Source organism: Gobio gobio (genome assembly GCF_949357685.1).
Source record: "Gobio gobio genome assembly, chromosome: 2".
Classification (NCBI taxonomy): domain Eukaryota; kingdom Metazoa; phylum Chordata; class Actinopteri; order Cypriniformes; family Gobionidae; genus Gobio; species Gobio gobio.
The window spans coordinates 68271184-68296252 of NC_137098.1; the positions used below are offsets into that span (position 1 = coordinate 68271184).

The following is a 25069-nucleotide window of genomic DNA, read 5'->3' on the forward strand; positions in this document are numbered from 1 at the left end:
TGAGTTGTTGTGTGTTGTTGTTTTGAGATGTTATATGTTGTTGTTTTGAGATGTTGTATGTTGTTGTTTTGAGATGTTATATGTTGTTGTTTTGATATGTTATATGTTGTTGTTTTGAGATGTTATATGTTGTTGTTTTGAGTTGTTGTGTGTTGTTGTTTTGAGATGTTATATGTTGTTGTTTTGAGATGTTATATGTTGTTGTTTTGAGATGTTATATGTTGTTGTTTTGAGATGTTATATGTTGTTGTTTTGAGTTGTTGTGTGTTGTTGTTTTGAGATGTTATATGTTGTTGTTTTGAGTTGTTGTATGTTGTTGTTTTTGAGATGTTATATGTTGTTGTTTTTGAGATGTTATATGTTGTTGTTTTGAGATGTTATATGTTGTTGTTTTGAGTTGTTGTATGTTGTTGTTTTTGAGATGTTATATGTTGTTGTTTTTGATATGTTATATGTTGTTGTTTTGAGTTGTTGTGTGTTGTTGTTTTGAGTTGTTGTGTGTTGTTGTTTTGAGTTGTTGTGTGTTGTTGTTTTGAGATGTTATATGTTGTTGTTTTGAGATGTTGTATGTTGTTGTTTTGAGATGTTATATGTTGTTGTTTTGATATGTTATATGTTGTTGTTTTGAGATGTTATATGTTGTTGTTTTGAGTTGTTGTGTGTTGTTGTTTTGAGATGTTATATGTTGTTGTTTTGAGATGTTGTATGTTGTTGTTTTGAGATGTTATATGTTGTTGTTTTGAGATGTTATATGTTGTTGTTTTGTGTTGTTGTGTGTTGTTGTTTTGAGATGTTATATGTTGTTGTTTTGAGTTGTTGTATGTTGTTGTTTTTGAGATGTTATATGTTGTTGTTTTTGAGATGTTATATGTTGTTGTTTTGAGATGTTATATGTTGTTGTTTTGAGATGTTATATGTTGTTGTTTTGAGATGTTATATGTTGTTGTTTTGAGATGTTATATGTTGTTGTTTTGAGATGTTATATGTTGTTGTTTTGATAAGTTATATGTTGTTGTTTTGAGATGTTATATGTTGTTGTTTTGAGATGTTATATGTTGTTGTTTTGAGATGTTATATGTTGTTGTTTTTGAGATGTTATATGTTGTTGTTTTGAGATGTTATATGTTGTTGTTTTTGAGATGTTATATGTTGTTGTTTTTGAGATGTTATATGGTGTTGTTTTGAGATGTTATATGTTGTTGTTTTGAGATGTTATATGTTGTTGTTTTGAGATGTTATATGTTGTTGTTTTGAGATGTTATATGTTGTTGTTTTGATATGTTATATGTTGTTGTTTTGAGATGTTATATGTTGTTGTTTTGAGTTGTTGTGTGTTGTTGTTTTGAGTTGTTGTGTGTTGTTGTTTTGAGTTGTTGTGTGTTGTTGTTTTGAGATGTTATATGTTGTTGTTTTGAGATGTTGTATGTTGTTGTTTTGATATGTTATATGTTGTTGTTTTGAGATGTTATATGTTGTTGTTTTGAGTTGTTGTGTGTTGTTGTTTTGAGATGTTATATGTTGTTGTTTTGATATGTTATATGTTGTTGTTTTGAGTTGTTGTGTGTTGTTGTTTTGAGATGTTATATGTTGTTGTTTTGATATGTTATATGTTGTTGTTTTGAGTTGTTGTGTGTTGTTGTTTTGAGATGTTATATGTTGTTGTTTTGAGTTGTTGTGTGTTGTTGTTTTGAGATGTTATATGTTGTTGTTTTGAGATGTTGTATGTTGTTGTTTTGAGATGTTATATGTTGTTGTTTTGATATGTTATATGTTGTTGTTTTGAGATGTTATATGTTGTTGTTTTGAGATGTTGTATGTTGTTGTTTTGAGATGTTATATGTTGTTGTTTTGAGATGTTATATGTTGTTGTTTTGAGTTGTTGTGTGTTGTTGTTTTGAGATGTTATATGTTGTTGTTTTGAGTTGTTGTATGTTGTTGTTTTTGAGATGTTATATGTTGTTGTTTTGAGATGTTATATGTTGTTGTTTTGAGATGTTATATGTTGTTGTTTTGAGTTGTTGTATGTTGTTGTTTTTGAGATGTTATATGTTGTTGTTTTTGATATGTTATATGTTGTTGTTTTGAGTTGTTGTGTGTTGTTGTTTTGAGTTGTTGTGTGTTGTTGTTTTGAGTTGTTGTGTGTTGTTGTTTTGAGATGTTATATGTTGTTGTTTTGAGATGTTGTATGTTGTTGTTTTGAGATGTTATATGTTGTTGTTTTGATATGTTATATGTTGTTGTTTTGAGATGTTATATGTTGTTGTTTTGAGTTGTTGTGTGTTGTTGTTTTGAGATGTTATATGTTGTTGTTTTGAGATGTTGTATGTTGTTGTTTTGAGATGTTATATGTTGTTGTTTTGAGTTGTTGTGTGTTGTTGTTTTGAGATGTTATATGTTGTTGTTTTGAGATGTTGTATGTTGTTGTTTTGAGTTGTTGTATGTTGTTGTTTTGAGTTGTTGTATGTTGTTGTTTTGATATGTTATATGTTGTTGTTTTGAGATGTTATATGTTGTTGTTTTGAGTTGTTGTGTGTTGTTGTTTTGAGATGTTATATGTTGTTGTTTTGAGTTGTTGTGTGTTGTTGTTTTGAGATGTTATATGTTGTTGTTTTGAGTTGTTGTATGTTGTTGTTTTTGAGATGTTATATGTTGTTGTTTTTGAGATGTTATATGTTGTTGTTTTGAGATGTTATATGTTGTTGTTTTGAGATGTTATATGTTGTTGTTTTGAGATGTTATATGTTGTTGTTTTGAGGTGTTATATGTTGTTGTTTTGATATGTTATATGTTGTTGTTTTGAGATGTTATATGTTGTTGTTTTGAGATGTTATATGTTGTTGTTTTGAGATGTTATATGTTGTTGTTTTTGAGATGTTATATGTTGTTGTTTTGAGATGTTATATGTTGTTGTTTTGAGATGTTATATGTTGTTGTTTTTGAGATGTTATATGGTGTTGTTTTGAGATGTTATATGTTGTTGTTTTGAGATGTTATATGTTGTTGTTTTGAGATGTTATATGTTGTTGTTTTGAGATGTTATATGTTGTTGTTTTGATATGTTATATGTTGTTGTTTTGAGATGTTATATGTTGTTGTTTTGAGTTGTTGTATGTTGTTGTTTTGAGTTGTTGTGTGTTGTTGTTTTGAGATGTTATATGTTGTTGTTTTGAGATGTTATATGTTGTTGTTTTGAGATGTTGTATGTTGTTGTTTTGAGATGTTGTATGTTGTTGTTTTGAGTTGTTGTATGTTGTTGTTTTGAGATGTTATATGTTGTTGTTTTGAGATGTTATATGTTGTCGTTTTGATATGTTATATGTTGTCGTTTTGAGATGTTATATGTTGTCGTTTTGAGATGTTATATGTTGTCGTTTTGATATGTTATATGTTGTTGTTTTGAGATGTTATATGTTGTTGTTTTGAGATGTTATATGTTGTTGTTTTGAGATGTTATATGTTGTTGTTTTGAGTTGTTGTATGTTGTTGTTTTGAGATGTTATATGTTGTTGTTTTGAGATGTTATATGTTGTTGTTTTGAGATGTTGTATGTTGTTGTTTTGAGATGTTGTATGTTGTTGTTTTGAGATGTTGTATGTTGTTGTTTTGAGATGTTATATGTTGTTGTTTTGAGATGTTGTATGTTGTTGTTTTGAGATGTTATATGTTGTTGTTTTGAGATGTTGTGTGTTGTTGTTTTGAGATGTTATATGTTGTTGTTTTGAGATGTTGTATGTTGTTGTTTGCCACAGTCTAAGTGGGCGGCGCTCATGTCGTACTGTGGGTTCGCTCACCGTCCTGAAGAGCAGCTTCTGCCACACCAGATTTAGTTTGGAGGAAAGCGTCCCCGCCCTGGCGACAGCTGGCTTCTGATTGGTCGGTGGGTGTGGTGGGCGTCAGAGCGCTTTCATCATCACTGGAGGAGTCCCTCTCTAGAGACACGGATGACTCCGACAGAGACACGTCTACAGGAGAGAGCGGGAAAACAACACGCCGCACTCTTTTAACCTCCAACAAGTCATCACATTCAAAATAACATTAACATTGGATAATATTTAGAGCTTTTAAGTGCTGGAAAAAGTGAAAAGCTCTTGAAAAGTGCTTGAATTTCACTCTCAAAAGGTTGAACTCTGAGATGAATAAAACCATTTTACTATTTCTGCCACAATACCATGGTTAGTTAGCATTACTACATTAGATGTGCAGTGTGTAAGTTTTAGCGGCATCTAGAGGTGATGTTGTGAATTGCAATCGCCCACGGCTCACCCCTCCCTTCTGAAGCACATAGAGAAACTACGGTGGCCCACACAGGACAAAAATTTTGTCGTCGGAGAGAGCAGAAAGTAGCTAGCGCGAGAAGTTTGTCCATTTAGGGCCACTGTAGAAACATGACGGCGCAAAATGGCGGCTTCACTGTAAGGAACCCACGAGTGTGTAGATAGAAATGGCTCATTCTAAGGTAATAAAAACATAACGGCTCATTATGTAAGGTCTTTATATGTAAGGTTTTGTTTCACTTTTGTGTTGTTTTGCCGTTTGATGTTTCTCATATGCAACAAAACGCAGCTCTTATCAGTTGAGAACCGTGGTTGAACCAGTGCGACCGCTAACAAAATTTAGTCGCACTGTGTAAATGTCTAATGTGTAAATGTTTTCACTGTCACTTTTGATCAACTGAATGTGTGTTTGCTGAATAGAGAAATCTTCCTGACCCCAAACTCATTATATTTTAGGCAGGTGACCCTCCTCAGTGGCTCTTACCTAGCTGATTGGCAGAGGTGGGCGCACCTGAGGACCTGAAACAGAGCAGACACAGTTTGATGAGAGTGTGTGACGCCGGGGCTGTAGTCTTCAGTGTTTCTGATCTGCGCTCACGTACCGTGCTGGAGATTCTGGTTTGGTTGATCCCGATCCTTTAGTGGCGGAAGCGATTGTCTTTTCCAGCTGGTCTTTCCAACTGAACCAAACAACGTTTGAAAGAGAATTACAAGACTTATAAATCAATCTCAAACACATTCTCAATCAAAGCAGCTTTCCAACATCAGTACTTCACAAATGGGTTTATTTGAGCCTTGTTGCACTTCCTGTGTTGTGAAAAAATGTATTTACAAGTACAAACATTCATTGCATTTGTTCAATAAATATGAATTCATAAAAGCTGCATGCAAATGTTGACAAAAGAACCAAGGTTGTTATTGTTAACTAAAACCTAAACTAGGGCTGAACGATATGGACAAAATTTCATATCTCGATTTTCATGCCAGATATCTCGATATCGATACGATACGATATGACTACGTGTTCGGTGAAAACCAGAATCTGAATTAAAATGTGTTTGATTTAAGCCTACATTTCAAAAATTTGTGTCAGAAAATGTATTGATTTTAAGCCTTTGGCACGTACGATAACACAGGTGTAATCAGTCTAGGCTGGTCCCTGGAGCACATGATCAAGTGCATCACATGATCAAATGTTGAATTTAGCCAGAGACAGCCGTGCTCAGAGCTGTCATATATCACAACTTTTCAGTGTTTTCAACCACATACAATATACTTCCACTGGCATGTGTTTGACAATCGGAATATCAGATATTTCATGCCATAGCTAACACATTTGTGAATATTCTGAATAAAAAAGGAAAAAATTACTAAAGCAGATCATCATTCATTCAGCGCTGTTGCTGCTGCAGTGTGTCACGTGACAAGCAATGACGTGTCACCATGGAAACGTCCCCCTCTCAAGTCCCTGTAGTGTGCGCGCGCTGGCTTTAGCATTCAAGGGCACTCGTAAAACTGATGTTTTTTGTGACTGCCAGAGTTGTAGCGCGGAGAGGGGAAATCTATATCGTCTATATCGTTGCTTTTTTCGATAGTAATATCTTGAAAGTTCATATCTAGATATAGATACGATAACGATATATCGTTCAGCCCTAACCTAAACTATTAAAAACATTTCTGTTAACTGAAATAAAGCTGAAATAAAATAAAATATTAATAATAAAAAAAGAAATCAGAAATTATGTCTTGGCTGAAATAAGTTTGAGTTGAAGCAGTAAAATGATTAGCTGGAAATATAGGAGGAACTAAAATTAATTAAAACTGAAACTGAAATAAAAATACATTAAACATATACAGCAATATTTAAAAAAAAACTAAAATGACAGAAGTACATAATGAAATTAACATGAAAACGAAAAATTAAAGCCAATTCAAAATGATATAAGACTATAATGACACTAAATTAACATGCATATTTTTAGAAACCGGCCCATTTCGCCCATAATAATGACAGCAGGAATCAATCAAGCTCCCTGATAGGCTGCAATCCTGCCAGTCAAACACAAGCAGCCAATGAGGAACGAGCTGCGACTCACGTGTTCTTCTCTGAGGACGTGCCGGCCACCAGCTCATAGATCTGTCTCTCTGACGTGCTGATCACATACAGCGCTTTATTGTCTGATGAAGAGGAAATATCCGTTTTCAGTGTTTGGTTTAAAGAAAGCTCTGATCTGCACTTGATTCGATGTGAAGTGTGTCTCTATGTTTAAGTGTAAACGCATGAGGTTTGAACTCTGACCTGTGGCCACTGATCTGACGAGGGAGGAGTCGAGGCGAACGATTGGGCAGAATGGTGTTTTGAGGTCTGTAGCTCCGCCCACAGCTCCGCCCAGCGAGCGTGAGGGACAGCGCAGGATGAGCCGCTCGTCTGGACCCTTCTGAAGCAGCACCAGCAGATCTGAGAGCAGCAGCGCCTGGATCTCTGACACACACACACACACACACACACACACACACACACACACACACACACACACACACACAGTTCAGTCCATGTCTTTAAGCTTTGAGCTTTTCAAATTAATATTCATTTTATCAGTGAATATAGTGTTTTTTATGAATATTATTTATATATTTTTTTATAATATTTATTTAAATGACACATTTATTGTAAAAATTAACAATATTGTACTGTCAAATAAAAACAGAAAATATGGAAAAAATATATGGAAATATATTTTTACACATTTTTTTAAAGATAATTTGATTTAAAAAGTATTCAAATGTACAGGATAAAAAATAAAATAAAATATAATAATCAATAATAAGATTTTAAAAAGCCGCCCCTTGAATATTAACATAAAGTAATAATAATTTAAAATAATATGTTTTATTATTTATATTATACAAATAAAATTATGTAAATATAAAAAAATAATATTGTTCTGTGAAATAAAAACAGAAAATATGGAAAAATTATATGGAAATATATTTTTACATACATTTAAAGCAAATTATCTTTAAAAAATGTGTTATGTATGTGTATATATATATATATATATATATATAATATAATAATCAATAATATTGAAAAAGTTTTCCCTCATTGAATAGTATTTAAAATGATAAAAATGAATTTTATATATAATATTGTACAGTAAATTTAAAAACAGAAAATATATGGAAATATAGTTAAATATTTTTATAGATCAATTGCTTTAAAATGTATTCAAATGTCCAATAGAAAAAAAATAATTTTATATTAAAATATAATATAATAATCAATATAATATAACAATAAATATAATCAATACTATAAAAAAAACATTAAATATGATTATAAAGTAATAACAAATTAAAATAATAATTTTATTATTTAAATTATATAAATGAAAATCAACAAATAAATATATTAATATTGTAATAATACTATTGTACTGTCACATCCTTGAATAATATATTTTTAATATATTTGAAGTCAACTATGAAAAGAAACTGCCTTTACAATATTGTACATCAGGCGAGTGATAAAATGATCAAATATAATAATCAATAATAATATTTAACCCCCCCCCTGAATATTAATATAAAGTAATAATAATTTAAAATAATTTATTTTACTATTTATATTAAATAAATAAAATTATGTAAATAGCAAAAAATAATATTGTTCTGTGAAACAAAAACAGAAAATATGGGGAAAATATATGGGAATATATTTTTACATACATTTAAAGCAAATTATCTGTAAAAAAAAAAAAACTGTGTATATATATATATATATATATATATATATATATATATATATATATATATATATATATATATGTATGTATTTATATATATATATATATATATATATATATATATATATATATATATATATATATATATATATATATATATATATATATGTATTTATATATATATATATATATATATATATATATATATATATATATATATATATATATATATATATATATATATATATATATATATATATATAAATATATATACATACATACATACAATAATCAATAATATTGAAAAGTTTTCCCTCATTGAATAGTATTTAAATGATAAAAATGAATTTTATATATATAATATTGTACAGTAATTCTAAAAACAGAAAATATATGGAAATATAGTTAAATATTGTTATAGATAATTTGCTTTAAAATGTATTCAAATGTCCAATAGAAAAAAATATATTTTATATTAAAATAAAATATAATAATATAACAATAAATATAAAAAAATGTTTTCCCCATTAAATATGATTATAAAGTAATAAAATAATAATTGTATTATTTAAATTATATAAATTAAAATCAACAAATAAATATATTAATATTGTAATGTCACATCCTTGAATAATATATTTGAAGTCAACTTTGAACAGAAACGGCCTCTGCAGTTTTGTCCATCAGGAGAGCTGATACAGTCAGACGTGGTTATGATGATTTCTGTGTTACCGATGGCTTTGTCTTTGCTGACTTTCCAGGTGAGCGGCCCCTCGTGGATCATCCTCTTCGTGGTGAGATCCAGATTCTGTGTGAGGATGAGAGAGGACAGCATGAGGAGCGAGGTTACCCTGAGGCGTGCGGGACGTGTGGAGGACGCGGGGCGGCTCGCACCTTGAACTGCGCTGCGACGGGATTGGCCTGCCTCTCCAGAGGCGAGAGGTCCAGCCTGCGCTGGTATTGGCTGAGCCGGTGGCGGTGCTCCGTCTCCCTCACGTCCTCATTAACGGCCTGCAGGATCCCCCGGCAGCACACCTGCGCTCTCTGCAGCGGCTGCAGGTCCGGGGAGGACACTGCACACACACACACACACACACACACATGATGCCGTCTCAGACACCTGGCCCACATGTACACGTGATGATGCTGTGTGTGCTTCACTCACTCTCGGTGTATTTGAGGATGTTGTCCAGCAGCAGGGGATATTTGGTCAAGCGCTGCATCTCTGACACCAGCAGGTCTTTGAGCTGTAGCCGGCGGCAGTGAGGACTGGCCTCACATTCCTGATGAACATCACAGCGTCAGTGTGTGTGTGTGTGTGTGTGTGTGTGAGTGTGTGTGAGCAGGGCAGGCGTGCGTTACCTGTATGAGGTGTGTGAAGCGAGGGTCTTTGCGCTGCTTGTTCTTGATGAGCTCCAGCGCTTGGCTCTGCTGACTGCACAGATGAGACACCTGCTCCTCAAACTGATCTCCAGCCTCTCCCTCGAACTAACACACACACACACACACACACACACACACTGCAGGTCTGGGATTCTTCACAATCGAAGGCATCATGTGTAAGGAAGGAGACACTCACTCTGGCCAGCATGATGTCTCCGATGCCCTGAACGATTGCCGATTCCCTGCGCTTCCTCATGGACTCACACAAGCTCGCTGGGACAGAAAGACAACATTAGAACATCGAGCTAGGGATGTTAACCGATGACCGTTTGACCGATGGTTGACCGTATCAACGTTAACCAATCAAAGTTGTCGGTTAAAAAAAAAAAAAAAGGTGATCTCTAAATTAGGCTATTATAGACAGTGGACTAAACGCTACTACAGTTAGCCATCTCATTCCAAAATCTTTTTGTGTGAGGTGAACAAATCCCTCACACTCAATTTTCATAACTCGACTGTTTGTACTTAATAAACCAATAAAAACATTTGGCGCGAGGTCACAGCGTTTGGGTTTGACAGTATGAAGCGTGCAAAGAAAAGTAGTGTGTGGGACCATTTCACCAAAAAGAACGACACAGATGTAAGTTGCTACTTGTGTGATACAGTGCTTAAATACAGTAGTAGCACTTTCTGAAGGTTGGTTTTATCGTGTTGCAGTCTATTAGACAACATTCCGCATCAGATGGGCTTACATTTGGAAATATTACATCTACATTTCAGTGGTAACACGTAAGGTGTTGATCATCATCTTTCTTTATTATTGTTAGCACTTCCTCGAACTAAAGCGGCGTCTCTTCGGAGCTGTCATTTTCTTAAATGAGCCGCGGCAATGTTTCAAATGAGCTTCTAACGCTAGACAAATGCCTTTATTTTCAACGCGATCAATTTGTACCCAAACCATTTCGAAACTATGGAGCCATTTGTCCTCCGATTACAAACAAGCTCCTCTGCGCCGCGTTTGCGGGACTCATGTTTGGCGCTGTAGGGGATTTTAAAAAAGTGACGTGAGTGGAAGGCGGCGGCGCCGGGACAGTGTGTGTGTGTGTGTGTGAGAGTGTGTGAGTGTGTGTGTGTGAGTGTGTGTGTGTGAGAGCGGGAGGCAGAGCGGCAGAGAGATGCGACAGGGTTGCGAAATTGCAGGCGCGGCTCGCGGCTGTTATTTCAAATAGCGCAGCATATTTTAAACTAATCGGTTAACCGGTTTCAACCGACTAATGAGTCTCGGTGGTCGGTCAAGAAAATGTTTAGTTTTCGCCATCCCTACATCGAGCACCTAAAGTCACAATTACAGCACTTAGTCACAGCGCTTCACTGTTCACACTGATCATCCTTGAGATGTTTCTACAGCTTGACTGGAGTCCACTTTAAAAAAAATCCCTATAGGAGAAATGAATGGAAGTGTAGTGACAAATGTTGCCTATATTGTGTTGTCTTAATGATTGAAATCACGTCTAAAATCCATATTCTGTTTGTACTGAACAGATCCCCAGCTCTAACGCCCCAGCGGTGATCAGCGGTGGAGACTGACCGTGTAGCTCGTACACCTGACGCAGGTTGAGGAAGATGCAGGACAGCTCCTCCGGACTCAGGACGCTCTGCATCTTCTGGTAAAACACCTGGTCCAGAACCCTCAGCGTGCGCAGGTGAGACGCCTCCGTGGTGAACAGCTCTACAGGACCAACACACACACACACACACACACACACACACACACACACACACACACACACACACACACACCAGATGTTAAAGCAGGTCAGGATGAGCAACCCATCTAATACAGCTCAACTACACACTTAAAGGGTTAGTTCACCCAAAAATGAAAATTCTGTCATTAATGACTTCCCCTCATGTCGTTGGACACCCGTCAGACCTCCGTTCATCTTCAGAACACAAATGAAGATATTTTAGTGTAAAGCTGATGCTCTGAAAGGCCTCCATTGGCTCAATGGCACGGTTCACTCTCAAGACCCTTAAAAGGTACTAAAGACGTCGTTACAAAGTCCATCTCACTACAGTGGCTCTACAATAACTTTATGAATCGGCGACAATAGTTTTTGTGCGAAAAAAACCCCTAAATAACGACTTATATAGTGATGACGATTTCAAAACACGCATCATGAAGCTTCGAAGCGTTATGAATCAGTGAGTCGAATCATGATTCGGATTGCATGTCAAACCACCAAACTGCTGAAATCACGCGACTTTGGCGATTCAAACCGCTGAATCGACTCACTGATTCATAACGCTTCAAACTGCTGAAATTTGGCGATTCAAACTGCTGATTCGACTCACTGATTCATAACGCTTCGAAGCTTCATGAGGCTGTGTTTTGAAATCGTCATCACTATATAAGTCGTTATTTAGGGTTTTTTTCGCACAAAAACTATTCTCGTCGCTTCATAAAGTTATTGTAGAGCCACTGTAGTGAGATGGACTTTGTAACGACGTCTTTAGTACCTTTTAAGGGTCTTGAGAGTGTAGAGTACCATTGAGCCAATGGAGGCCTTTCAGAGCCATCAGATTTACACTAAAATATCTTCATTTGTGTCTGAAGATGAACGGAGGTCTGACGGGTGTCCAACGACATGAGGGTGAGTAATTAATGACAGAATTTTCATTTTTGGGTGAACTAACCCTTTAATGCTTACATTATGTGATTTGTGATATGTAGTGTAATTCACCTCTGCGTGTGTTTTAAAATGTAGGGTATTTTACTGTAGTAAGACAGGACAGTATTCGTTTCCATTCAAAGTCACACATTTGAATATCAATCATATATACATTTGAATATCACGTAAAACCTTTACAAATAAAGCTCTGTTTTCATCCTAAGAGAACATTGTTGTCACTTTAATGGGAAACTAGAGCAAAGTGTCAATTAGGACTGCACGATTTGAGGGAAAAAATACATTTTGGAATTTTATGGAAAAATATAAGGAATCGTGTTTTGTTGTGCTTGTTTGTAGGGCTGCACAATTTGGCCCAACATTTTGTGCTTATATATTAATATGACTAATAATAATTATTATGATTTTTTATTTTATATTTTTATTTAGCAATAATAAGAATCATAATATATTAATTATACCTGAATATTACTATTATTATTTAGGTATAATTAATGACTTGCAAGTTTGCAGATGAAATGCAACAGTAAGACAGACGTTGGTGTTTTCTTGCGATCGGATGCCTGATGTTTGAGACAGTTTTTATCTGAATAGAAAAATTATCATATCGCATACGTTTTTATGCGCATCCATCCTGCGTTTTTCTTAATGCAACATCCCAAAATGTGCATAAAAATACATCAATGGAAACGTAGCAAGTTTAAAGCATTAATTAAGCACCAATAACTGCCAATGTTTCTGGTTGACCCCTTAAGCGCTGAAGATATTTTTAGAGTTGTTTTGTCTGAGTGACATATAGAAATTTAAACTCATAACTCCAAAACAAAATTATTTTTTTGGTGATGCTCCCCTAAATGTGGTCTGCATCTGGATCAAATTTTGTGGTGATTGCATGAAGTAATCAAAAGTTACAGCATTTAGAACAAAAGTAGCCTTTTTGTTCAGTCCTTGACACCCTGAAAAAATTGATAAAACTGTTGTTTTCTGAGTGACATATACAGCTTTAAAGACTCATAACTCCACAACTATAGCAAGGAGACTCAAACGGTAGTTATCATTTGGTAAAACACCTTTTATATTTTTAGAACATATACATTTTATTATGTTTGGACAATCTAATGCTGAGAAACTGCTGATAAAAGACATTATATTATTACAATATTATTTATATTACATATATATTATATAATAACACATGGAAGAATGTTAGAATCTCAGCTTTCTAATGCATCTATCCATTTTGATAGACTCATAATGAGCGTTGAGTTATTCATCTAAACTGGACTGTACCGCCCGCGGGCGCCCCCTAGCTGCTATGAAAATGAATTACCATACATTTTCAAAACTGCACTGATCAACACAACATCGTGAGGAATATCTCGTGATTTTGGACTCATTTCATTCGGGAGCATCAACTGTAAGTACTGATGTGCCATTTTCAACAATCAGAGCATTTTTCATGAAGTTAGAAGCGTTAACGCCACTTTAAAGCTACGGTTTATTAGCTTAACTGCTCCTGTCAGGCTATAATGTGTTATAATTCCATGAGTAATAACTTCTGATCCGACTGACGGATTATGGCGACTTTTTTTAATCGTGAAAATCTGCTGTAAAAAAAAGATGTGCCATTTTCAACGATCGGAGATTGTTTCATGAAGTTCCAAGCATAAACTATACTTTAGTGCAACAATAGCTTATTTAGCATATTTGCACCTGTGAGGTTATAATTTCCATTATTCCAATTCCATTTTTAACGATCCGAAAACGCCAAGTCTAAGCAGCTGTTATTTTTGTACTCCGCTCATGTGCGTCTGTGCTGTTTTCTGTGTGCCATACTTCAACGAGGGATATCTATAGACCTAAAAGACAGATTATGGCTCTTTTTAATCGTGAGAATCTGCTGTAAATAATGATGTGCCATTTTCCACGTTTCATGAAGTTAGAAGTGAAAGAATGCTGCATCAGTATATTATTTACATATGGGTGTTGCAGGACTTAACTTATCAAAACTCGCTGCAAGTTTAGTCAAAGCCCAAAACAATTAGGCTTGTTGTATTCTGCTCCACGAGACCTTTCAAATGACATATGACACATGACTATCTGAGCTGTATGATGTGATTGACACATGGCAGAACATAATAACCCCCCCCCCCCCCCCCCCTCCATAAATTATGATTTTGTTTTCTTCATTTTATCAGAAAATAACTCATCACTACTTTGGAGATGCTCATAATGGCTACATTCATTGTAAAGTTTAGACTCTAAGCTTTCAGATGACACCTATTTTGTGTTGATCAATGCAGTGGTTTTGAAAAATATGCAATACATTTTTTCACAGCTAGGTGGCGCCCTCGGGCGGTACACTCTGTTTTAGATGAATAACTCAGCGCTCGTTTAGAGAACCTCGCCGTCGGTCCATCGGGCGGATTTTTAAACTCCACTGTTGATTTGAATAGTAAACGACTCTAACTGCGCGCACCGCCCACATCAGACTTTTAGGTTGAAATAAAATGCTGCGTGAGCTCAACCAATCAGCATGTTCAGCGCCCACCCCAGAAAGTTCCTGACCTTTGAAAAAGCACCACCTCGTGAGCAGGGCCGTTTGGAGGGGGAAATATTTACCCAGAACTTAATTTAGTCCCTGCGGTCGAAACACACAAGTACCAGCCCAAAGTCCCTAGGGAAAGTTCCCGCGGTGGAAACGCGGCTTTATATATTTGAGTTCAGCTTATGAAAAATGGGGGCAAAAACAAAAGTGTTGCGTTTAGGAATAGGCTCACCCGAGAAATGAAAAAGTATTTGTTAGTAGCCTAATGGTGTAGAAGTCAACATAAAACAGATATTTACTTTGATGTCAGGGCTAGATTACAGCATGAAACCTGTTGAGCATATTAATAAATTAAATTGCTTTTCCTCTTCATTTTCGTTATGCATTATTTGTTCTAGTTTCTCAAAAACACAACACATTTTTTTAAATCCGATTAATCGATCGATTAAGTGCTAAATTAATCGATTACAAAAAGATTCGATAGCTGCAGCCCTACAGATTTGTGAACAATATTTGAGAAAAATAGGCCTTTTGTGTACTTATTAGTCTTAGATATTTGAGGTCAGCTCATGAAAAATGGGGGCAAAAACAAAAGTGTTGAGTTTATAATTTAGTTCAGTGTATAATCATCCGCGAGTCTAGCTCTGCCCTTGTGTACGGCCGTTACCAGAGGCCACTGGTTATAGTTTATAAAGTTATAAATATGGAGATTTTCCCCCTGGAGCCGAATGATCACTCCGAATAGGTGCCATATAAACACACACACACACAAGCAGTGAATCTTTGACGGGTGTGAGTGTAATTTGTGTGTCTGTTCACACAGTCGGTGAGTTCTGTCATGACCTGTGTGTCCCAAAACAGCTTTAGATTTGGGTTCCAGTTTCTCCTAAATGCTGAACTAAAGACACACTGCAGTCTGAGGCTCAAGGCCATCTGAGATCATGAATGAGTTCTTTGATTGGCCGGGTCTCCACACGCGTATCATCTTAAGACAGGCGGGCACGTCTCGGCCTCAGAGTGCTGGGACGGGCATGTCTGGGACTGTCAGGAAGCTCAATCCTCCCGCCGCAGGAGAAACGCTGCTCATTACAGACTCACAGCCACACCTGACCCCGCAATCCGAGTGGAAATCACCCTGGGCTGGATATTAATTAGAGGAAGTATTGAGATTTCACACTGATGATCTGTGAGCGCACCACTAGCATTCACTCATCACAGATGAGCAGCACCTGCTGTTGGTCAGTCTGGGGATTCAATTATTTCACTCGTCGAAAACATAATGGGTGAACATGTACACAAGGCACAGATTTAGCTCAGTTGCTTGTTATTAAAATTAAATGTCTCATTCTGACTGCCTTTCAAACACACGTGTAAAATAATGCTAAGCACAGGCCTTTAATTATTTATTTAATTTTTTTTATAAATAAAAAAATAAATACAAATGTTCTAGGCTCAGTACAAGTTCAGCTTTATGATGCTAATTGTGGCTTAATGTCCATTACCAAAGACACAATCTTTGATGTATTCCTCTATTTTTAAATATATATATATAAAGAATGCCGTTTCTAACATGCTAAAAATCATGTTAGCAATGTGTTACAAATAGAATCAACATGCTAAATCATGCTAGCAATGTGTTAAAATAGTATCAACAAATGCTAAATAATGCTAGCAATGTGTTAAAAATAGTATCAACAAATGCTAAATTATGCTAGCAATGTGTTAAAATAGTATCAACAAATGCTAAATCATGCTTTCAATGTGTTAAAAATAGTATCAACAAATGCTAAATCATGCTTTCAATGTGTTAAAAATAGTATCAACAAATGCTAAATCATGCTTTCAATGTGTTAAAAATAGTATCAAAATGCTAAATTATGCTAGCAATGTGTTAAAAAATAGTAGCAACATGCTACAAAATTCTAGGGCTGCTTTATTTTTTCTTAAATCATTTAATAAATTCTCCCTGTAAAGGGAGTGTATTATCAGAGCTACAGCATTGTCTAAATCTGTCCTTTTGATGCATTTTCCATGTGGAAGCTTTACCTAGATGTTCAGATTTGAACAAAACATTTGTTTGATGAAATCCCTGCATGCATCAGGGCCTGGTATTTAAGTCGAACTATAGGATATTATCTTAAAACGAGCACATTTGAATGATTTGGTAGCATTTCACAATAAGGTCCCATTGGTTAATGGTTGGTTATTAGCTAACGAGCAACACTTTTGTTACAGTGTTTATTAATCACTGCTAATGTTAGTTATTATAAACACAGCTGCTCATCGTTCACGTTAACTCAGGTCTATTAAATAAAGGAATCAGATACAACACCTGATTTAAATGTTGAAATTAACACTAGCAATCACAATCCATCCTGTTTTAAAGAGCGCAGGCATTTACAGTGCTAGACGATAAACCTGCATTTATAATAAACGCAGCGATAGTGTGTGTGTGTGTGTGTGTGTGTGTGTGTGTACCGTAGATGACGGCCTGTCTGTCGATCTCTCGTGAGGTGAGTGTCGCCAGCACATGCGGCTCCACCGTCTCCTGCCAGTTCTGCGAGTCGATCACGTCCTCCTCCAGAGCCGGCGCGTCGGGTAGCAAAGCCACCGGCGTGTCCACGACCCTGCAGACAGAGGCAGAGTGAGAGAGGGGACCGGCGGACCTGCTGAGAGTGTGTGTGTGTGTGTGTGTGTGTGCTGCGGGACGCACCTGCGCTGAGAGCGGGGCGTGTACGGCGGCGTCGGGTTCTCCAGAGATCTGAAACCATAACAGCGGACGTTAGAGACGAACACACTGTGTGTTCCTGCTGTGTGTGTGTGTGTGTGTGTGTTTCCTACCGTGCGGAGCTGCTGGACGCGGAGGATGAGGCGCTGTGATGTAACGGCCTCAGGCCCGGCCCTTCCCGCTCTTCACAGTCCTCCATGTCAACGTCGCTACGGGAACGCGGGACAGACTCCGCCCCCGTCCCGCCTCCTCGCCGACGCCCCTCCCCCTGAGCTTTCAAAGACTCGCTGCGAGCCAAACGCACCGATATGGTCGGACTGAAAAGAGGAAAAAAAAGATGTTGAATCATTGAGTCATTTGATTCGTTTACACGGCTGATTCATTCAGGGATGAAGTAAATGGCTCTCTTTAAGAATGAGTCATTGAATCATTTGATTCGTTCACACGGCTGATTCATTCATGAGTGAAGTAAATGGCTCTCTTTATGAATGAGTCATTGAATCATTGAGTCATTCGATTCATTCACATGGCTTACTGATTCATGAGTGAAGTAAATGGCTCTCTTTATGAATGAGTCATTGAATCATTAAGTCATTGGATTCATTCACAGGGCTGACTCATTCAGGAGTGAAGTAAATGGCTCTAGTTATGAATGAGTCATTTAATCATTGAGTCATTCGATTCATTCACACAGCTGACTCTTTCTTAAAGAGAGCAATTTACTTCACTCCTGAATGAGTCAGCCGTGTGAATGAATCAAATGATTTAATAACTCATTTTTAAAGAGAGCCATTTACTTCATTCCTGAATGAATCAGCCGTGTGAACGAATTAAATGACTCAATGATTCAATAACTCATTCTTAAAGAGAGCAATTTACTTCACTCCTGAATGAGTTATTGAATCATTGAGTCATGTAATTTGTTCACACGGCTGATTCATTCATGAGTGAAGTAAATGGCTCTCTGTATGAATGAGTCATTGAAACATTGAGTCATTCGATTCATTCACACGGCTGACTCATTCGTGAGTGAAGTAAATGGCTCTCGTTATGAATGAGTCATTGAATCATTGAGTCACTTGATTCATTCACACGGCTGACTGATTCAGGAGTGAAGTAAATGGCTCTCGTTATGAATGAGTCATTGAATCATTCGATTCATTCACACGGCTGACTGATTCATGAGTGAAGTAAATGGCTCTCGTTATGAATGAGTCATTGAATCATTCGATTCATTCACACGGCTGACTGATTCATGAGTGAAGTAAATGGCTCTCGTTATGAATGAGTCGTTGAATCATTGAGTCACTTGATTTGTTCACACGGCTGACTCATTCAGGAGTGAAGTAAATGGCTCTCGTTATGAATGAGTCGTTGAATCATTGAGTCACTTGATTTGTTCACACGGCTGACTCATTCAGGAGTGAAGTAAATGGCTTGTCATTGAATCATTGGTTCACTCTTCTCAGTGTAAATGAAGCACAAACCTTTCCATGCTGTCGTCTCCAAAGCTGCCGGAAGACAACTGCTGTCCCTCAGCATCTCCGTCCTCAAGGGAGTCAGAGTTACTCTCGAACTGCTGAATGATGTTCCGCACGCTGCCCGGACGAACTGCGGCAGAAAACCAACACGAGTCGTCAACATTCCCACTCCATCAGGAGCGTTTCACAGGACTGCTACTCAACACACTAACAGATCCTCAAAGATTACTAAAGAGAGGAAGTGATTTGAGTGTGTTTGTGACTCAAAGAGTGAATGAATATGGAGAAGAGAGGGCGTCTACCTTCAGTGGGGGACAACGGGACATGGAACGCTGGAGAAATAAACAAACAATGAGAAGAACAAACTCAAAATAATATAAAGCATTTCAAACTAAAGCGGCAAAGGACATGAGGTTCAAAATAAACAAACTGAACGACTGACAGGCTCAAACAAACTGAGAAACAACTGAAAAAACTGAGTGAGTGAGTGTGTGTGTGTGAGAGAGAGAGAGAGAGAGAGAGAGAGAGAGAGAAAGAGAGAGTGAGTGTGTATGTGTGTGTGTGTGAGAGAGAGAAAGAGAGAGTGAGTGTGTATGTGTGTGTGTGTGAGAGAGAGAAAGAGAGAGTGAGTGTGTATGTGTGTGTGTGTGAGAGAGAGAAAGAGAGAGTGAGTGTGTATGTGTGTGTGTGTGTGAGAGAGAGAGAGAGAGTGAGTGTGTATGTGTGTGTGTGAGAGAGAGAGAGTGTGTGTATGTGTGTGTGTGTGTGAGAGAGAGAGAGAGAGAGAGAGAGTGAGTGTGTATGTGTGTGTGTGAGAGAGAGAGAGAGAGTGAGTGTGTATGTGTGTGTGTGAGAGAGAGAGAGAGAGTGAGTGTGTATGTGTGTGTGTGAGAGAGAGAGAGTGAGTGTGTATGTGTGTGTGTGAGAGAGAGAGAGTGTATGTGTGTGTGTGTGTGAGAGAGAGAGAGAGAGAGAGAGAGAGAGAGAGTGAGTGTGTATGTGAGTGTGAGTGTGAGTGTGTGTGTGTGAGTGTGTGTTTACTGGACTGAGATGAGTGTGTATGTGAGTGTGTGTGTGTGTTTACTGGACTGAGATGAGTGTGTATGTGAGTGTGTGTGAGAGTGTGTGTGTGTGTGTGTGAGAGAGAGAGAGAGAGAGAGAGAGAGAGAGTGAGTGTGTATGTGAGTGTGAGTGTGTGTGTTTACTGGACTGAGATGAGTGTGTATGTGAGTGTGTGTGAGAGTGTGTGTGTATGTGTGTGTGTGTGTGTGTGTGTGTGTGTGTGTGTGTGTGTGTGTGTGAGAGTGTGTGTGTATGTGAGTGTGTGTGAGTACTGGACTGATATGAGTGTGTATATGTGTGTGAGTGTGTGTGTGTGTGTGTGTGTGTGTGTGTGTGTGTGTGTGTGTGTTTACTGGACTGAGATGAGTGTGTGTGTTTGTGTGTGTTTACTGGACTGAGATGAGTGTGTGTGTTTGTGTGTGTTTACTGGACTGATATGAGTGTGTGTGTGTGTGTGTGTGTGTGTGTGTGTGTGTGTGTGTGTGTGTGTGTGTGAGTGTGTGTTTACTGGACTGAGATGAGTGTGTGTGTTTGTGTGAGTGTGTGTTTACTGGACTGAGATGAGTGTGTGTGTGAGTGTGTGTGTGTGTGTGTGTTTACTGGACTGGGATGAGTGTGTGTGTGTGAGTGTGTGTTTACTGGACTTAGATGAGTGTGTGTGTGTGTGTGTGTGTGTGTGTGTGTGTGTGTGTGTGTGTTTACTGGACTGAGATGAGTGTGTGTGTGTGTGTGTGTGTGTGTGTGTGTTTACTGGACTGAGATGAGTGTGTGTGTGAGTGTGTGTTTACTGGACTGAGATGAGTGTGTGTGTGAGTGTGTGTTTACTGGACTGAGATGAGTGTGTGTGTGTGTGTGTGTGTGTGTGTGTGTGTGTGTGTGTGTTTACTGGACTGAGATGAGTGTGTGTGTGTGTGTGTGTGTGTGTGTGTGTGTGTGTTTACTGGACTGAGATGAGTGTGTGTGTGAGTGTGTGTTTACTGGACTGAGATGAGTGTGTGGGCCCTATTTTAACGATCTGAAACGCAAGTGTCAAAGCGCGAAGCGCAAGTAACTTTGTGGGCGGGTCTCGGCGCTGTTGCTATTTTCCCGGCGGGATAAATGGCTCTTGCGCCCGGCGCAAATCTAAAATGGGTTGGTCTGAAGTAGCTTCATTATTCATAGGTGTGGTTTGGGCGTAACGTGAATAAACCAATCCGAGCGTCATCCAACATTCCCTTTAAAAGCAGGTGCGCAAGTTCCATTATGGATTGCTATTATTATGGCGTATTTACCAGGCGCACGCCAGGAGCGGTTCACAGCCGAGGAGACTGATGTTCTTGTAAGAGCAGTGAAAGACAGAGAAGTGAAGTTGTAATGTTGTACATTATGGTAAAGGTGATTTCACAGTCTTTTTTTTTCAGTCTTTCAGTTTTTTCAGTTTTTCAGTCGATTTTTTTTCCTGGTTCTTGACGGACAAACCAATTTGTCAGATGTCCTTATATACATATATGTCTTGCCACTATTGGGCAAACAGGTCTTATCCTTAATTATTACAATTAGCCTGAATCATTTGTAAGCTAGATTTATGCCTATTTTTTCACATCTTCGTGGCACACCACAATGATTTCCGTCATCTCATGTGTTAATATTTTTTTAGTGTAACAATTTATGATTTGCAAAAATAACTGTTGCATCTGTGTAGATTACATGAGCAAAGTGTATGCGCGTTGTGCACGCTATACATTATGGTCAAGCATGCGCCCTTAAAATAGCATAATGAACAACGCGCAACGCGCCACTGACTTTAGACTAGGTTTTTTCTGGTCAGTGGCGCAATTGTTTAATGGAACAGCAAAATAGCACCAGGGATTGTTTGCGCCGGAACACGCCTCCTTTTTTGCGCTGAACCGCCCAGGGAGCGCAAGTTCATTCACTAGTTTAGCGACGTGCTTCTGTGGAGGGAAAAGCGCGCTTTGCGCGGGTGCAAAATAGGAATGACACACGCGTCGGTGTACAAAGTCAATTGCGCTGGGTGCAAGATAGGGCCCTGTGTGTGTGTGTGTGTGTGTGTGTGTGTGTTTACTGGACTGAGATGAGTGTGTGTGTGTGTGTGTGTGTTTACTGGACTGAGATGAGTGTGTGTGTGTGTGTGTGAGTGTGTGTTTACTGGACTGAGATGAGTGTGTGTGTGTGTGTGTGTTTACTGGACTGAGATGAGTGTGTGTGTGTGTGTGTGTGTTTACTGGACTGAGATGAGTGTGTGTGTGTGTGAGTGTGTGTGTGTTTACTGGACTGAGATGAGTGTGTGTGTGTGTGTGTGTGTGTTTACTGGACTGAGATGAGTGTGTGTGTGTGTGAGTGTGTGTGTGTTTACTGGACTGAGATGAGTGTGTGTGTGTGTGTGTGTGTGTGTTTACTGGACTGAGATGTGTTCCTGGGCTTCCCGATGTACTTCAGTATGGGGTTTCGCTTCCTGTCCTCTCCGTCCCTCTCTCTCTTTGCGCTGCTCAGCTGTGGATGAACAAATGCAGAGACTTACACCAACACAAGAGGAACTAGACGAGATATAAATATAATCCGTCATTTAAAGAGACAGTTCACCCAAAAATCATCATTTACCCAGCCTCACGTTCCAGACCTGTATGAGTTTCTGTCTTCATCTGAACTCAGAGAAGAACGAGAGAAGAATGAGAGAAGAACGAGTGAAGAATGAGAGAAGAATGAGAGAAGAATGAGAGAAGAATGAGAGAAGAACGAGAGAAGAACGAGAGAAGAATGAGTGAAGAATGAGAGAAGAATGAGTGAAGAACGAGTGAAGAATGAGAGAAGAATGAGAGAAGAATGAGAGAAGAATGAGAGAAGAACGAGTGAAGAATGAGAGAAGAATGAGAGAAGAATGAGAGAAGAACGAGTGAAGAATGAGAGAAGAATGAGAGAAGAATGAGAGAAGAATGAGAGAAGAATGAGGGAAGAATGAGAGAAGAACGAGGGAAGAATGAGGGAAGAATGAGGGTTGATGGGATCCATTGACTTCCATAGTATTTTTAATAATCATCAACTGTTACTCTTCAGCTGAAGACAGACACTCAAACAGAAACAACTTCAGGCTGAGTAAATGATAGAACTGTCCCTTTAATAAACACACACACACACACACATTAACACACACACACACACACACACATTAACACACACACACACACACACACACACACACACACACACACACACACACACACACACACACACACACACACACACACACACACATTAACACACACACACACACACACACACATTAACACACACACACACACACACACACACACACACACACACACACACACACACACACACACACACACATTACATTAATTTGGCCTAATAATCAATCACATCATTCATCATTAGCACTTGAAAACCTTCACCTTTTTAGCTTTGGGAAAGAAGGGAAGCCACTTTTCCTTCTCGGACATCAAGCCGGGAAACACTTTAGAGTCTCTGAGTTTAATGCCCGAGTGTCTGAGATAGAGATGAACCGCAGACGCTAGCGGAGAGCTGACACACACACACACACACACACACACACCTGTAAATATGATGTAATATAATGCAGATTTATATTCCATGAATCCCTGTAAGCTTCATACCTTCTGTCCTCCTCGTGTTTTGACCTGTAAGGAAAGAAAACACACATTAGCACACACACACACACACACACACACACACACACACACACAAACACACACACCAGAAGTGTCACACACACAGCTCTGTGTATAAAAGCGGAGCAGTGGCGAGTCTTACGCTGAGATTTGCGAGGGTCCCGAGAGACGGCCCTGAGGGACGCCTCCTGCTGTGTGTACAGCGGTCATGTGACCTGCTCTGCGTCTGCCCGGGTCATGTGACCTGCTCTGCGTCTGCCCGGGTCATGTGACCTGCTCTGCGTCTGCCCGGGTCATGTGACCTGCTCTGCGTCTGCCCGGGTCATGTGAGCAGGTCTACAGTACGCGAGGCGTGTCGCGGGACCTTTGTAACTCCGGCTCAGTGTGATTATATGTGTGTATCATGTGACCTGACTGCTGTGCTTCAGCATGATGACCGTGTGCAGATCCTCCTATAGCCAGCGGTGTGTGTTTGAGAGGACGTTTACTGTGTTTCTTGCCTTAGCTTCCTGTGTCTGTTTGTAGTCCACTTGTAGTTCTTTTGCTCACCGGTTCCCTTTGATTGCCTCCCCAGTTCAGTCTTGTGACCCTGAGTGTGTGTATATACACACTCCTGTGTTTCAGCCGCAGGAGGTCTGTCGTTGTCTTTACATGTTTTTGGTAAAGCTGCTGTGTTTCTGTTTTCCTGTTTGGCTCATGTCCTTCATGTTTGGATCATCTGTGTGTGTGTGTGTGTTTGTGTGTGTGTGTGTGTGTGTGTGTGTGTTTATTAGGGCTGTCATGAATCCTCAAATAAATGTGAGTACTCGATTTAAAAAAGTCCAGTAACCGGAAAAATAGCGGAAGTGGCGCATTCCACGGATGAGAATCCATGAACCGCATTATTAGACCATTTTCTAAGCCTGCACGATGTGTTAAAAACATTTCAAATCATAACATATAGTGATATTGTGAATTCACAAGGCTGCGATTAAATGAAACATGCGCTCCGGGTTTAATATTCTATATGTGGAGGTTAATTAATGCGTCTCAGAGCGGCTCCATTCACAGTAAATGCTTCTCAGAGTCTATATTATTGAGGGTTTTTGGGTTTCCAATAACGTGCATTAGGTAAAGCATATAAAGTCTGACGACGAGCTGGAGTTTGGGTTGCTCATAACGTTCATCTCAGAACTAAATCTGCGGCATTTCATCCGATTTGTAAGGGAAATCATTTATAAACACACGCCAACACTGGGGAACACATCAGTGCGTTTGTAAATATGCAACGGTTCATCGCAATTTCCAAATAAAAGCCCTCGCTCTGAGGCTTCATGTTTTGACGGCCACATTCGTTCCTGTTCAAGAAATGACAGTGTCTGTAGCATTTCTGAAGAAAAGAAGTTGCCAAACATTAAGTGGAAATTTTAATGAAATGTAGTTTGGCCAATATCAAACAAGGATTTGATCATGTGACGACAACAACAATCTGCAGGCATTTGTTGTAATGGTCATAGGTTGATTTGTGAATATT

General features: G+C 38.3%; 1 protein-coding gene across 2 annotated transcripts in view; it reads right to left on the reverse strand.

Moving 5' to 3' along the window:
• The window catches only part of arhgef11 (Rho guanine nucleotide exchange factor (GEF) 11), a 58402-nt gene that overhangs the window by 12787 nt on the left and 20546 nt on the right, over positions 1–25069 (reverse strand). For both annotated transcript variants that reach the window (XM_079806948.1, XM_079806949.1), the window contains exons 20-38: positions 23542–23565; positions 23320–23449; positions 22309–22402; positions 19153–19182; positions 18857–18980; positions 17483–17686; positions 17355–17402; positions 17120–17268; positions 10992–11132; positions 9600–9676; positions 9383–9508; positions 9186–9303; positions 8915–9093; positions 8753–8828; positions 6574–6756; positions 6371–6452; positions 4877–4954; positions 4759–4793; positions 3792–3962 (exon numbers count right to left, since the gene is read on the reverse strand). In XM_079806948.1, the coding sequence (XP_079663074.1) occupies positions 3792–3962; positions 4759–4793; positions 4877–4954; positions 6371–6452; positions 6574–6756; positions 8753–8828; positions 8915–9093; positions 9186–9303; positions 9383–9508; positions 9600–9676; positions 10992–11132; positions 17120–17268; positions 17355–17402; positions 17483–17686; positions 18857–18980; positions 19153–19182; positions 22309–22402; positions 23320–23449; positions 23542–23565 (2069 nt within the window). The remainder of the gene's footprint in view (positions 1–3791; positions 3963–4758; positions 4794–4876; positions 4955–6370; positions 6453–6573; positions 6757–8752; positions 8829–8914; positions 9094–9185; positions 9304–9382; positions 9509–9599; positions 9677–10991; positions 11133–17119; positions 17269–17354; positions 17403–17482; positions 17687–18856; positions 18981–19152; positions 19183–22308; positions 22403–23319; positions 23450–23541; positions 23566–25069) is intronic.